This window comes from Psittacula echo, assembly GCF_963264785.1.
Source record: "Psittacula echo genome assembly, chromosome: 9".
Taxonomy (NCBI): Eukaryota; Metazoa; Chordata; class Aves; order Psittaciformes; family Psittacidae; genus Psittacula; species Psittacula echo.
The window spans coordinates 7460052-7475018 of record NC_137745.1 but is presented as its reverse complement, the minus strand read 5'-3'; the positions used below and the strand labels follow the sequence as shown (position 1 = coordinate 7475018).

Here is a 14967-nt window from a genome sequence, read left to right as displayed (position 1 = left end):
AGACGTAATGGGGTGACCTGCTAACATTTTTAAAGTGTATAAAACTAGCTCCTGTAGACAGGGTCTTTGATTGTGGGACTTAATGAGCGTAATAAATTATCTTAAGAGTGCAGTTAGAATGTCAGCTGAAGTAGAGAGGTGTATTCAGCAACATGCTTCAAATTAAGATGCCTTTAGCCTGATTTCTGATGTTCTAGCTCTCCTTGGGTTTCTCTGCAGCAGCCCTGCTCCCCCAACTGCTTTAGCAAAATGGCTATTTTTTCTTTGCTGGTCTTCTGGTGTCTTTGCAGCCTGTGGGTCTCACCAACTTGGTACAGCCTTGATAGGAAATCTGTGTCTGTGGCATGCAAAACATGATAGGAAGATGGGGTAAGAAAGGGTGACAGATGCTGGGGATGTCCGTGCAGTAGAACAACATGTTCTGCTTAATGAGATAAGATCCGCTTATTATTGTCTCCACACTGCAGATTGACTCAATAAATCATAGCGGCTCCTTTAGTACCATTGCAATGTATCATGTTGAATATGCACTTATTAAAATCTGTGCACTGAAGAAAGATTCCTGTTCTATCTTTGGCTTTTATACTTTGCTTTTTTGTTGTTGTTGTCATGGTTTTTTAAACCACCAGTAAGAAAAGACACTTTCTTGAGCATGCGCACGATGATCAGTGTTAAGCATGAGTGTTGCTATACTAAGGTGTCATCTGATGGCAGTGCTGCATTCTGCAAACAGGTAAAGTGGTAACTGAGTAACTGTCTTTCTCTAAAAGCAAATAATCAGATATCTGATATGGTTTTAGAGTGCTTTAGAATTTCCCATGGCATTCCTGATCAGCTTCTCTCCGTGCACTTTCTCAGTGGGAGCTCTGTCTGAAATTGTTCATTAGCAGTCCCGCTTCTCATTGTTTTGGATGCATTTAAAAACAAAAATGTTGGGGAAAAAGGTTGTTCCCAAACACCTCTGGCAAAAAATATATAGTGAACTAGTTGTTTTTCTCCTAAGTTAGTTTTCAGGGGGTATTAAGGGATTATTTAGTCTCTAACCACAGTCTGATGAAGCGCTGAAGGCTGTTCGTACTAGTCCCTTGATAGGTGGCAGCCAGGCACATTTTGGCGTGGTTTCTTAGTACTGGATGTTCTCAAGACTCTCTAGAAGTAGCTACTCCTCACTGTCGTTACCCAGCTCTGATGCAGCTGTGCATCCTTTCTGTACCAGGAGGCATCTGGCCTCTTTGAGCTGTGGCATTTCCCTGTTGCTGCGGAGATCGCTACATTCTGGAAGGGCAAGGTGTTAGTGTGACACATCCTCGAGGTGGAAGTACACAGATAAATATTTTAAGTATCTGCAAGAAGAAGAGTTGTATATTGCAATGGCTTAACGTGGTATTGATTCCAGCAGCCTTGTGCTAGATAGTGTTTTCCAGCTGCTTCTCCCCTCTGCATAAACCTGAAGGAAGCTTCCACTTCTCTATATAAATCATGCACAAGCACATGCTTATTTATATTCTCTAATATTTTTTATCTATTTGCAAGTGGATATAGCTGTTACTGTAATACAGGTGGGCTCAGGAAACACCCTGAGCTTCCGTAGCCGTCTTCTGCCTCATAGAATCATAGAATGGTTTGGGTTGAAAGTACCTTAAGATCATCTAGTTTCAACCCCCCGCCATGTTACCAAGGTCTCACTGCTTCTGTATGTCTTTGCTTTGTTTTAGATATTTTTTCCATGCATTAAATGTGCTTAGATGCAGCTTTACACGAGCATTAACAGTAGCGTGTGGCAATACCTTGTGATGTCTCAACATAGGATAAATCAGGATAAATGAGACTGATTTTATCTGTAGGTGTCTTTCTACTATGCTGGCAATTGCCTATAAGGAAAGTAATCAGAGTGTATGCTAAATTTCAGACAGAAAATGTAATATGCTGTCATGGTTTTAGTCCAGTGGGTAACTCAGTACCACGCAGCCACTCGCTCACTTCCCCCCACTTCCTTCCCCCCCGCCCCGCTCCCGGAGGGATGGTGAGGAGAATCAAAGGAATGTAACTCCCACGGGTTGAGATAAGAACAGTCCAGTAACTAAGGTATAACACAAACCACTGCTGCTGCCACCAATAATAGTAATGATAAGAGAAATAACAAGGGGAGAGAATACAACCGCTCACCACCCGCTGACCAATACCCAGCCTGACTGAGCAGTGATCTAGCCCTTCTGAGTAATTGCCCCAGTTTATATAGCGGGCATGACGTGCTGTGGTATGGAATACCTCTGTGGTTAGTTTGGGTCAGGTGTCCTGTCCCTGCTTCCTCCCGGCTTCCCCTCCTCCCTGGCAGAGCATGAGACTCACAAAGTCCTTGGTCAGAGTAAACATTACTGAGCAGCAACTAAAAACATCGGTGTTATCAGCGCTGTTCCCAGGCTGAAAGTCAAAAACACAGCACTGCACCAGCTACTGAGAAGGAGAAAAATGACTGCTGCTGCTGAACCCAGGACATACGCATATTGTGACATTTTGACTAATTTAACAAGAAAGCCAGTCCAATCTTTCAGTTAACCTCACCATTAATAACTGCAAAAATTGACAGAGAATCCACTATTTAAGGCAAATTGTATTTGCATATATTGTAGGTTAATTTCTTGGAGATCTCTTTCATTGCCTGTGTTTTGCTTCCGATCCAGATGCTGTATCTGCGGCCTCCTCCTGGTTGCCTGGATACTCTGAATTTCCTCAAGGCAATTGCTAATCAATGTGCAGTTGCAGCTAGGTGAATCCCACAGACAGCAGCCAGATCTGTCATCTAAATGTAGAAATCTGTAGCAGAATGCGATCTGGGAAGAGAACAGACAAAACACTGTAGCAGGAGCTCTGCTCTCAGGATTCAATTCATCCTGTGCTAATCAGACACGAGCACTCGTGCTGGATTAGATGAGCAGAAGCTCTTCTGCTAAAATTAAGGGTCAATTATTTTGGTTCTTGTACAGTGCAGAGAAGAGCTGCATCTCGGAAAACAATTACATTAGTAATTACATTTAAAGTCTTCTTTGTCAAGGCCTTACTTAATTTTGCTGCTTATCTCTGAGTCTCTTTCCCAAAATACCCACTTGTGTTAAGACAGTACGCTATGAACTGCTTTTTAAAGCACGAGCTTTTAATGGGCTCCTTGTTAACACAAAGTGGTAGCTTTGAAGATCAGATGCACTTCTCATGGATGCAGGGTCCTCTGCACTACACAGAGGCTTTTGAGTTTCTTGGGAGTTTTATAATTGCAAAATTATGCCTCACAGTGGGTGTCAATAAACAGTGAGAACTCTGCTTGGTCCTTTCCTGAGAAACAAATGCACTCCCAGGCCTAAATCTCATCACACCAGAAATGCAAGACAAGTTCTCCTCCCCAGAAAAACAGAATAGCTGCTGCAGAGCCAACGCCTACAAATTAGAATAACTAAAATATACGTTTTGGGACCGCATTCTTCAAGGGATGTTATACCATTAGGACTAATGCTCAGGCTTGGACCTGACCTTGCACACAGCTTCTCTGCCTTCTCGCACCTCTCCATGTCAGGTCTGCTACCCTATCCCAACCCCAGCAGCCTTTGTGGTCTCATCTTCCCTCTCTGCAAGGTGAAACACCTACTTTTGTATCCATTCCACTTTAGACCCTTTTAGACTGTGTCTTTGTTCTTGTTCAGTTCTGCCTGTTCCAGAAACAGCATCGTTGATGGATGGAGTCCTTTCAGCTTGGATTGAATTGCATGGTGCTTAGCAAGTTTTTATGGATTAGATTCATAGTTATTTACTTAAGGGTAGCTAATTGGTGTATTTTTGTGAATTACATTTCAAATTCCAGGTCACATAAACAAGTTTGTGGATTTTCTGCCTGTCAGGGGAATGTTTAATAGGAATGTTTTGTTATTTTGAAATACAAGGCAAATTTTCCATTGACGCTAGGTTTCCAAAATTTAAAAAGGAAGTTCTCTTGGCTGACAGCATTGCTTGAATTCATAAGCTGCAGGACAGGGTAGAAGCTGCTGTAGAGTGCTTTCATTGATTATGATCACTGCTTGAATTGGCAGAGGAAGAGGTGTTACGATGATGAGAACTTGTCTTATTATTGTGATTAGCTGTTACTGAAGTCTAATTACTGCACGTGATGCTAAAATGTGTAAGCTGCTGACACTCAGAGATAAGGAGATGAAAAGAAATCAACTTATTCCAAATAGCTATTCTGTTTTTTTTCATTATTATTGTTACTTTTGTTCACTCTCCCAAGTGGTGCTTTACAGTGCATGGATTAAGTCATGGCTTTGGCAGCAAAAGATGCCGTCAAACTTTGGTTGTGGTTAAATAAGTTCTAAGCACCAAGAGACTGAATAAAATAAGGATTAGTGAAAGGTGATGACATGGAATTCAGTTAATGGCGTGTGCATCTGCTGAGTGAATGCATTGTTATTAGCTATTAATTCAGTTGCTGTAGGCAGGATTCAAATGTGAATGAGAGGAAGGTGAAGCTTGGAAGCCCAGTTCCCGTAGGAATCAGACATGGGAAAGTGCCATTTCTGAAGCAGTCCTGGCTGCTTCAGATTGGTGTTTCCACACGAAAGTAGAGGTTTTCCCATTGTCTTGGTCCAGAAATCTCCTTTATTTAGGATACAGGCTGCTCTGTTCTTTGAGACATCATGTTAAGGGCACAGTCTTCAGAAGTTCTGCAGAGCTTCACCTGAGTTCAGCAACGCAGGGAGTCCTGCCATAACTACTGTGCTGAGTTTAATAAGTGCTTTGAGATCCTCTAGGATGGCAGATGCTCATGTATGCACATGTAACGTGCTGTTAATAATTAGAGCTGATTGGATATTCAATACAAATTACACTGGCTATGAAGTTAGCCCCTTCTTTAGGCTTTACAAGTGTTTCACAAAACACTGTTAAAGCATATTTTTAAATGTATATTTTTTCATAAACATTGACAGATTCAATTTGAATAAATAGTGTCGAGTCTGAATGTTTTAAAACACTTGCTGGGCTGTTCACTGCATCAGTTTTTAATGGTGTGGATTTGGATTTCTGAGTCATAGGGTAAATATCTTTCCTTTCCAATTTATAGGATTAAACATGAGTTTTGATGATTTTCAAGTGCTAGTCCTTCCTACTGTTGTGTCTGCCCCCATGTCTGGGCCCACGTGCTTTGTCTTCAAAAAGAACTACTTGAAGAAGAGAAATAGGTCTGATTGCATCTAGCAAATGTGAGGAAAAGAGTATTCCCATTTTCTCTTATTCTCCATGCCACCTGGAAGCTGGGTTGCAGCTTTCTTTTGCAGTTTTTCCATCATGAGCTCAGTTGTTTCCCAAACCTGAATGTCCTTGTGTGAATCTGATGGAAAAGATGTGATTTTTTTGGAATATTGACTCAGACTGAATCTGCCTCCTGTGGAGGAAAAAGGAAAGTTCAGCCCCCATAGCTGTGTTTCCTATATTCTGCAAAACAAAATCCACACATGCAGAGCCATGTTCAGGTTCAAATTCATACTTGCTGTTTGTTCATACACACTTGCAGGGATCCTCTAAGACAGCACACTGTGTTGGTAGACAATAATTATTCACTAATAGTAGTACCAACAGCCATGGCTGGTTTGAAAAGTGACTAATGATTTTGGTGTAAGCAAATCGGAAATGCTTTAGAGAAGCCTGGTTTTCTGCTGAGGAACAGCTCACTGTGAGCTGTTAGGAGCTCCAGCCTTGCTTGTTGCTAAAGGAACTGAAAAGGAGCAAAACTCAAAGATAAAATCATGCATTTCTCTATAATTGGAGGAGGGGTGGTAACATCTGTGCTATGTTCTTGTACAGGACAGATGAAAATCCATGCTAGCAACATCTGTATATCCCTTCATTCACTTTGTTGCACCCATCACAAAAAGATTTAACCATTTACAACAGATCTGAAATAAATTTCCCACGAAGGAGGGATGTGCAGTGCCATAAATAAAAGGTGTTCTCGCATGTATGACACACACGTAGTGCTTTCTGCTTAGCAGTTAACATCCTTAGAAAACACACATTTAGCTGGGGGAAGAAAACAACAAAAAAACCTCAGAAAACCCCAGTGTAGCAGCATCCTTCAGGAGAAATGCTAAAGAGGATGGGAGGAGGGGTTTTCTGCCCACCTACCTGGCATTTTCCCTTTGCACTCTCCCCCATTCCTCCTCTTTTTGCATAAAGTACTCCTGCAGTATGTAGAGCATAAGAATCATTTCTCTAGCAGAGACTGCAACCTGCATGAGAAGCCTCCACCCCATTAGAGGCTCTTTCCAGAAGAAATAATTTCCTTCTCCCTATAAATTATGCATCAGTGTACATTTGAGATTCTGAAATGACGAACAGAAGATGAAAGCATTGCAGAGTGTTGCTGCTCCTATGGAGCTGAATCCATGACATTGTATACAGGCTGAAACACACCTTGTTAAGACAAACCTGCACATGTTGCTGTCTTAGTACTCCAGCTGTAAAAAGCATGGAGATAGGACCTCCTCTGACTTCTCCAGCCTTAGCAACGTAAGAAAGACTTCTCCTCTTCTTGGGAAGAAGTGAATGGGAAAGGCAGCAAACTGTGTCCGAAGTGGTTTTCCCAGATGGTCTCCCTTGCTCCTGATGTGTCTGGAGACCTTCCAAAGTCACAGGTTGAGTTCTGTGAGTGCTGAGGCATGCATGATCCCTGTGATCTTATCCTAAAGCTAACAAACCACACAGCTTTGGGGTTGTAAGGGAACTAAATGCTGTAATGGCAAAGGCAGTTGAGTCAGCTAAAGAGGAGTGGAGATTAGCAACTAGTACTTCCAAACTGAAATAAGAATATGTCATTGTGAACCTTGAGTGTGTGATGGTGAGCAGTGTGTTGGGTGAGTGGCACTACTGCATCAAGTGCTTGGCTAACTTTTAAATTCAGTGTCATATTCCCACGTATGAGTGATGTTGATGGCTTCTGCAACAGAAATGCACATACAAGTGTATATCAGTAAATTAAAGAATCTTTTTTAGCACAGATGAGGTTTCAAAGTGCTTTTGCAAAATCTGCCTTTGGCATGTGGTTTCCATTTAGTGTAACAGGGTTAATAAAGGGGCATGTACACTTTCTGAAGAATTAATATTAAATATGCAACTTAATTATTACAGAATCCCAGACTGGTCTGGGTTGTAAGGGACCTTAAAGATCACCTGGTTCAAATCCCTCTGCTACAGGCAGGGACACCTTTCATAAGACCTGGTTGCTCCAAGCCTTGTCCAGCCTGGCCTTGAACACTGCCAGGGATGGGGCAGCCTCAGCACCCTCACAGGGAAGAACTTCCCTTCCCTCCAGGATTTGCTTTTCTTTATCATCCTTTCCCTCCAGCATGTCATCGGCACCACACAGGTTGGTGTTGTCAACAAACCTGCTGAGGATGCACTCCATCCTACTGTCCATGCCACCAGCAAAGGTGTTAAACAGTCTTATATCAGTGAACCTGTGCTTATTCTGTGTTTCTTCCGTGATCACTTAAAGTGACAGCAAAGCATCCCAGGCACTTTGCACTGTTTCCATCACATCTGGCAATGGCTGCTGAGATTTGTGTAACTGTGGGTGCATCTTTGTCCCTTCAAGTTTTGCTCTGAGGTCTGCTTGTTCAGTTCTACCCAGGTTGACCCAACTGTGGAGGTTCCTCTTTGAAGAAAGCCATGCTATGTGGTGTCTTTCCTTTTCTCTGCTTTGACAAAGTTTTATTTTAGGTTTTTCTCTTTAAATGCAACATCTACCCTAAAAGAACCTGTGTATTAAAGCAGGCCACCGAGCCTTTCATCACTTCTTTGGGTGATAGCAGTCATGAATTTTTTATTTGCTGCAGGGCTTACTCCAGATCTGCCACGGCATTGTGTGGGTGCACACCTGTAAAAAGGCTACTAATTGAAATTCAGATGTAACAAGATGAAGTTTTGCTATTCACCATGACTGCCTTTTGTTTTAGCCCTTGTACGCTCAGTGCACCTAAACAATGCAACCATTGCTTCTACTTTTAGATTCAACAAGAGTAACTTAAAAGGCAAGAAATTTTTCTGTGTCTGCTTTCAAGATGAAATATGTGCCCCCAAAAATGGGAATAGTGTGTGTCACTTTATTTATTTCCTTACTTGTGGGGAGAGACAGATTTTAATGGAACTGAAAATAAAATTAAGTAGAAATCTTGCTGCTATAAACTGCTCCCTTTTGAAGATGCAAATGTGTTTCTACTGCCTAGGTAACTATTATGGAACGCCCAAGCCTCCCAGCCAGCCCCTCAGTGGGAAAGTGACTTCCACCGATGCTTTGCAAAACCTACAGTCTGGCTCCAAGCAGTCGACTCCAAAGCGAACCAAGTCTTACAATGATATGCAAAATGCTGGCATAGTGCATACAGAGAATGAGGAAGAGGATGATGTACCTGAAATGAGCAGTAGCTTCACAGGTAAAACAAAACTATCATGGTCCATCAGCTAGGATACATGGGGAAGGTTTTGGAGGGGGATTTTTGGGAAGTTTGGTTTCCTGCAAAGCTGTCAGTTGCAGCCAACACCACCTGAATGGCAAATGTCCAGGTATCACATGCACAGTCGTGTCTTCTAAAAACACCTTGCGGGGTTGAGCTGTGTGAGACAAAACTGAGGGAAAGTTCAGATGCAAAAGTTCACATCCATTGGAAAGCTCAAGGGTGAGTTGAGCTGTGGTCATCAGTTACAAATAATAAGAAATGACTCAACCAGGAATACATTTGAAGTTAATATTGGTCCTTCCTAAATACGTTGCTGTCATTTCCCCTTCTTTGCATCTAGAGATACACGGTCACATACAATTACGAGATACCTTCCAGCAAGCTGGGGGTTGCTTGCTGCAGGAATGAGGTCTGAAGCGCAGGTGCAAGCTTTTTATTTTGTGAAGGCTCTGTGTCTTGCTGAACAGAGATGTGACTCCCACTGTGGCTACCATTGAGCACCGACTGAAAGATCACTGGAAACTTTTGCAGGTTGAAACCAAGCGCTGTGCAGGCAGATTCAGAGCAAAATGCTATTGGAGATCAGTTGCATTTCCAGAGATATCAAGTGGAAGTTTGTTTAGCTGTGAGGAGCAAGAGCTTTTCCCCATGTCTGCAATCCTGGTATTTGTTGGTGCTTAAAGCATCATTTCCTAGCTCAGTTTCAAGCACTGAATTCATCTTCCTAGCTCCCTTTGAAGGTAGGTACTTAGCAAACAGCTTTATCCACCCCTCTGAGTCTTTCACAGCTGCTTGCTGTGAGTGCCCACCATCACTGACACTAGGTTCTTTTTCTTTCTCTCAGTTCCTACCACCATGACAGTTTTCCTTCCCAGCCTCTAATGGGTCATAGTTAGCTGTCATGCTGGTTGCTACCTGCCAAAGTCCTAACATCTGTGTAGAGCTTTAAAAGGATTTAGGCTGATATTTAGTTTTGGCCCTTTCTGACCAAACTGTCAAATGGCTTTGAGGGTTGTGCTCTGTTTGGCTGCTGCCTGTTACATATATGCATATTTCCAACCCAAGTCATTCCTGGGTGGTCTAATTCCTCCCAGACTGGAGTCTCTGTCTGTTTACCATCTCTTCTACAAAGTTTTGCACTGAGGGTATTTTCTCACATGTTATGATACGCCAGCAACCTCAGCCCTTTTCACAGGATCTGTTTCTGGGAGGAAGCTGGTGGGAGATTCTGTTTGACCTTCTTGCTTTCTGTCTCAGTTTGGTGCCCCCAAACTAACTTGAGCATCGTTTCTCTTCCTGTTTTCCTTCACAAGATGAAATACTGAAAGATGCAGCTCATTTGTCAAAGCGTTATCAAACCCTGGCCCCTTGCCTCCATTAAATGGGCATAAAGTCAAGAAAGTCTCATATACCAAAGTGATTCCTTATGCTTAATTCACACGATAGTGTGCTAGCCATATTAAAACGCTTCTGCTTCCTTAGAAGACCTCTCGGTGACTTGTGTTTTTCAAACTTTGGCATGTTTACACTCTTCAGTCGTCAGCTGGCGATGATTCATTTATGCTTCTTTATCTTGTCATCTTCTACCTAAAAATATTGAACACCAGGAAGGATAGAAAACAGGCAGCTGAGAGTATTGTTATAGTCTCGATGTTTCTTCCCCCACTTCTCGTTTGTTATTTTCAATAGCTTGTCTTTTTGCAGTAGCAGCACGCAGACTACAGTGGTGCAGGAGCTACAGTTAACAACCCCCAAAAGCCAAGGCTGTGAGTTGAGGAAGTCAGCAGTCACTGATCTGGAAAGCGGAGATGAGGTCTTGGCTGTGAAGCCCTTTCAGTCCCATTAGTTTGGGGTTGAGCGTGACACTGATGTCTCTGTGTTTTGCTCAATGTGTTGCCTGCTGCAGGTACCAGGGCTGGTGGTCTCAGGTGATTTGGAAGTACTGCCATAAATTTTCATCACCGTCAAAAGCCAAACATAGAAAATCCATTTGGTACCCACGGGGTAGTTTTAGAATTTGTCTGTTATTGCCAAAACTTCTCTGTGAAGGAATTAGGGGCACAGACGTGGTTTTTGGAGAGCATTTACTGTGATTGGGGTGGAGGGAATGAGCAGCACTGTTTTGTGGGTACAGCTCAAAACTGCGTGGATATAAGCATCAGGAATGTTTCCTTAGAGGGAGAAGGGCCAGATACGCTATAAAATACTCCTGAGTGACTTTGACTGGAAGGATACAGTGATGAGCTGTGGCATAAAACTCTTCAGACGGAAGATCAGGCAGTAGTGAGCAGCAAACATGTGGACACACGGTGTAGTCCTGGCATTCGTTTTAATTTTTAATTTAAAGAAGGTGCCCTGTGCTAAGGACTTTCACCGTTAGCTTGTTGATTCTGAGCTTCTGGCTACCTTCTGCACTTACAAAAACCTCTCCTTTTGATCATTCTTCAAAGAGGAAATTTTATTCTCGTAATCCCTGTCCCGCAATTGGCATTGCGGGAGTGAACCTGTAAGCCTGCTCAGAAACCCATTGAACTCCTCCACATCAGTGAGGCCCGGCCTCAGACAGCTTGGAAGACTTTGGTGCCTATTAAAGTGAACACAGTAGCTGATCACAGCTTCTGATTTGTGCTGGCAAGGGTCTGGCTGGCAGAGTATGCGTGGGTAAAGCAAGCTCATCCCTGCTGGCAAAAAGACTGCAAAGGCTCTGCCCTTGGTTCATCTGTTGCTCTGCGTTGTGAATTAAAAAAGCAAGGAGGGGAAAACCAGGAGCATAAACCCAGAGAAGCGAATGGGAGGAGAAAAAGACTGATTTTTTTCAATTTTATTTGTGCTTGTTTATTCCACAGCAGCGTCTGGTGACCAAGACGAGCATAATCCGCATATCGTAAGAGAGACAGCCCCACCGTCTGTGATTGATAGCCACACCAACGTTCCCACCACGGAACCATCTCAGAACCTCCCTCAATACCTACCTCCTTCTGCCGAGGATAACCTAGGTCCTCTGCCAGAAAACTGGGAGATGGCCTACACCGAGAGCGGAGAAGTCTATTTTATAGAGTAAAGCACATTTTTATTGTTCTAATTCCATCTCTCTCCCTCTCTCTCTGGGCATAAGTAAATCTCCATGGATGCATTTTGTGTGTGTATTAAATATTTAGTATATACGGTTATGCTGTAGAGCTCTAAGTTCTTTCCTGCTTCTGAAGGGGTTTTGCATTTCCTGATTGGATTAACACCCAAATTACTCCTGAGTTCAAAGTCAGAGGGAATTGCTTGTTTTATGAGGATGGTTACAAAAGCAACAGACACTTGTAAAATATGGGCCAGTTGTTTCCTGTGTGGAGTGAAAGCTCCTAATTGAAAGGGTTGAGACTTCATTTCTAAAGCCTGCCTCTGTGCATAATGCAGCGGAGAGAATTTCTCAGGTCACATGGAGCAGAGCTGGGGAATGGACTTTGTATGTTGTCCTCTCATCAGAGCAAATGGGCCAAGTGTGTTAACATGCCCCAGCAGTTTGCAGAAGGAATAACTCAGTGCTGAGTAGGCACAGGAAGTTTAGAAAAGAAATACCTTGTGCTCTGCAGTCTTTGCTGAAGAGCGGAGTGCTGTCAGCAGCTCTATGATGATATTGATTTTTTAGGCCATAAATAATAGTCTCTAATTATACTTGTCTAGATTTATTGAGATAGGAGTAACTTATAAAATGGGACCTGTTAGTGGAAGGGATTTCTTGCACTGAGTTTAGCTAGACATTAAAATTCAATTAGCTTGTGAAACTCTCAAGTCCTTGGCTGCCTAAGCAGAGGAGGAGAGTGAGGAATTGATTTTGGATTTGATGGCCTGCTTAATGCAGTCTTGGGAACTGAGATCCTCTCTCTGTGTACCAGGAGCCAGTAGCCAGTTAGTACAGAAGTTCCTCCTCTGCTAATGCTCCTTCAGGCACTCCAGAGAATTATGCTGGATAAGGGCACTAAGGGGAGCAGTCCCGCTCCATCATCAGGAGAGGAGACTTTTGGACAGGGCCCAGGAAAGGTTCATCAGAGCAGGTCTTTCCTTGGCTGCAATGGCACGGGAACACATCAGAGAAGGTCTGGGGGGCATGAAGAGCACTGCAGATGCTCTTCCGCCAGACAGGAGAGGGCTGTTGCAAAAAAGGCCATTTTCCACAGTACTCTCAATTACCTAAAGAGGCTCCACCGACCCCCTAATGCAAGCCAAAGTCTAGAAGGCACAATGCAAATTCTCCTCAGCTGCCTGCCAGGTGAAACTGAAATGTGTCTATTATCCCAAACACGATATTCTGCCCCTCGTTATTCCTGGGGGTGCCTCATCCTTTGATGTGCTTTCTGGCTTTAATGTATATAAAACAGCTTGAGTAATAGCCCATCCAGCCTGCTGTTTTCTTCTCTGAAGGAGGATGGATGATGAGCACTAAATGCTGCGCAAGCAGCCGGTTGCTCCCCTTTGTGTACTTATGTGTGCCCCTGCTCTCATACTTCAGCCAAGGGTTCAGCTGCTGCTAACAGCAGTTTCCCCCAAACCCAGCCTCATGGCTGCTATATTCTCTGTGCATGTGTGTTCTCTTATCAATGCAAGACTAGCACCTTAAATAATTTGTTAGACCTTTTGCAGGAGAATCATATATGTGGTGGAAGAACATAGCCTGCATACGTAACTGCCTGTCTGACATGAAAATCTGGTAGCTCATGAGCTGCTTCCTTCCCTGCAGCACAGATTGACCATTTTGAGGACGCATAAGCAGAAAGGGTGATTTTGTGCAGGATTTTGTGTTAGTGTGGATGTAGCACTGAATGACTGCAGTTCTGCTCATTCTAAGGACACCCTGAGCCTAGAAACTATTTAGTTTGATTTGTATCAAATTAAGAGAACAAGCTAATGGGCTCTGTGGACCCAAGCTGGCTCAGATGCCTGTACTGTCATCTAGAGCACTTTGGGTTATCAAGTCTGGGTGCTGAAGGGAACAGTGTGGAGACATCTGAGCTGCTTACACAGAACTAGCGCAGGTCCTGTGGGGCCAGTTGTGTGTTGGATAACCTGTGGCTTGTAGCTGAAGCAATTTGGCTCCTGAGATTTTTCTGTGCTGCTTTAATTGGGATTTTCATTACCCAAAGTATCCCAGTCCCTCATTACCCTGCATGTAGATCTGGGCATGTTAACAGGTCTAACATAAACTTGTCCTTCTGAGAGTTTGATCTGAAAGGTGTCTAGCTAAACTTTCTGTGCGTCAGCAAACCACACTGTTGAGAGCCTTTGGTTAGCAAGGCAAAGATGCTAGAAATATGCAAATATTCTACTGTTCTCCTCCCACCATCCTCTTTCTCAGCTAGTCTACAGACTTTCTTATGTATAAGTTGGCAGAACCTCTTGGTTCTGCTTGGCTTGCCAAATTCTGCCATTCACTTTTCTAGTCGGCAGCCGATTGCTCTGAAGCATACAAAAGGATTAGACACATTGGCTCATCCTGCCTCAAGGAGGGCTGAGTAGTAGGAGGGGGTAAACCAGGGACCTTTTATTTACACACTCGAGTCCTAGAAGCAGGGCTGTCTCCTCTTCTTGCAGTAAAATGCAAGTGTGCTGGTTGGTTGTTAGTTCCTCGGGGATCATAGCCCTCATTACAGCATTTCCAGCATCACAAGACTGTTAGGCTAAGGTTAAGTTTGTAAACCTCTCTGAGACCTTGAAGGAGAAGCAAATAGCATTACTACAATATTGAAACTTAAAACTGTTAAGCAGTGTTAAAGGCTAAGCTAGATAAATGATACCTCAGGGACTGGAGGGATATCTTTGCAGGTTATGTCTACAATGATATCAGGGTGTAGAAGAGGCATTATGTTACAAGATTGTCTGCGTATGCAAGTGAAATGATGGGAGAAAATAGTTTCTAGAAACATGTCTTTTAAGCCTGTTTACTATGCAGCCTTCACCATTGGGACTGGCATCACAGTACTGTCAGGGGGCATGTAGAAAGGAAGAGTTGAAAGTAAAGCTGTTCAACTGCCATCAAAGGCTTTGACAGAAGATTTTTGTTAGTGTAATTAAAAAGTTTTAACTGGAAATTACGTTTGCGACTAATGCTTGGGTCAAATCCAGACAAATGTCAAAGGTCTTTCACGGGAACAAGGATCACTGCATGGATTAGGGAAGAAGGGAAACTTGTCATCAGGAGGCAAATAGCTCAGAGACAGCTCCTGGAATTAAGAAACAAACTGACAAAAGTTTGGAAATTAATATTCTAGTATTGCAGCTTTCATGTGCATCCTTCCAGTGAGGAATGCTGATTTGTGTATCTTCACTTTTCACCTTTGTGTTTTCAATACCAAGATTCTTGTGATTTGCTTGACTGGTTTGTAAAGCATCGAATTGTAATTCTGTTTCTTCTGAAGCAAAAGTATGCCTTCAGGCCTGTTGAATAATAAAGAGGATATATACTTTTATGTCACTGATACTTGAG

The 14967-nt window shown here is 43.0% G+C and overlaps 1 protein-coding gene across 1 annotated transcript in view; it reads left to right on the top strand.

The window, feature by feature from the left end:
* Positions 1–14967, top strand: part of MAGI1 (membrane associated guanylate kinase, WW and PDZ domain containing 1) — a 345222-nt gene that overhangs the window by 260391 nt on the left and 69864 nt on the right. The window contains exons 4-5 of the mRNA XM_080625535.1: positions 8265–8471; positions 11342–11552. Coding sequence (XP_080481661.1) covers positions 8265–8471; positions 11342–11552 — 418 coding nt within the window. The remainder of the gene's footprint in view (positions 1–8264; positions 8472–11341; positions 11553–14967) is intronic.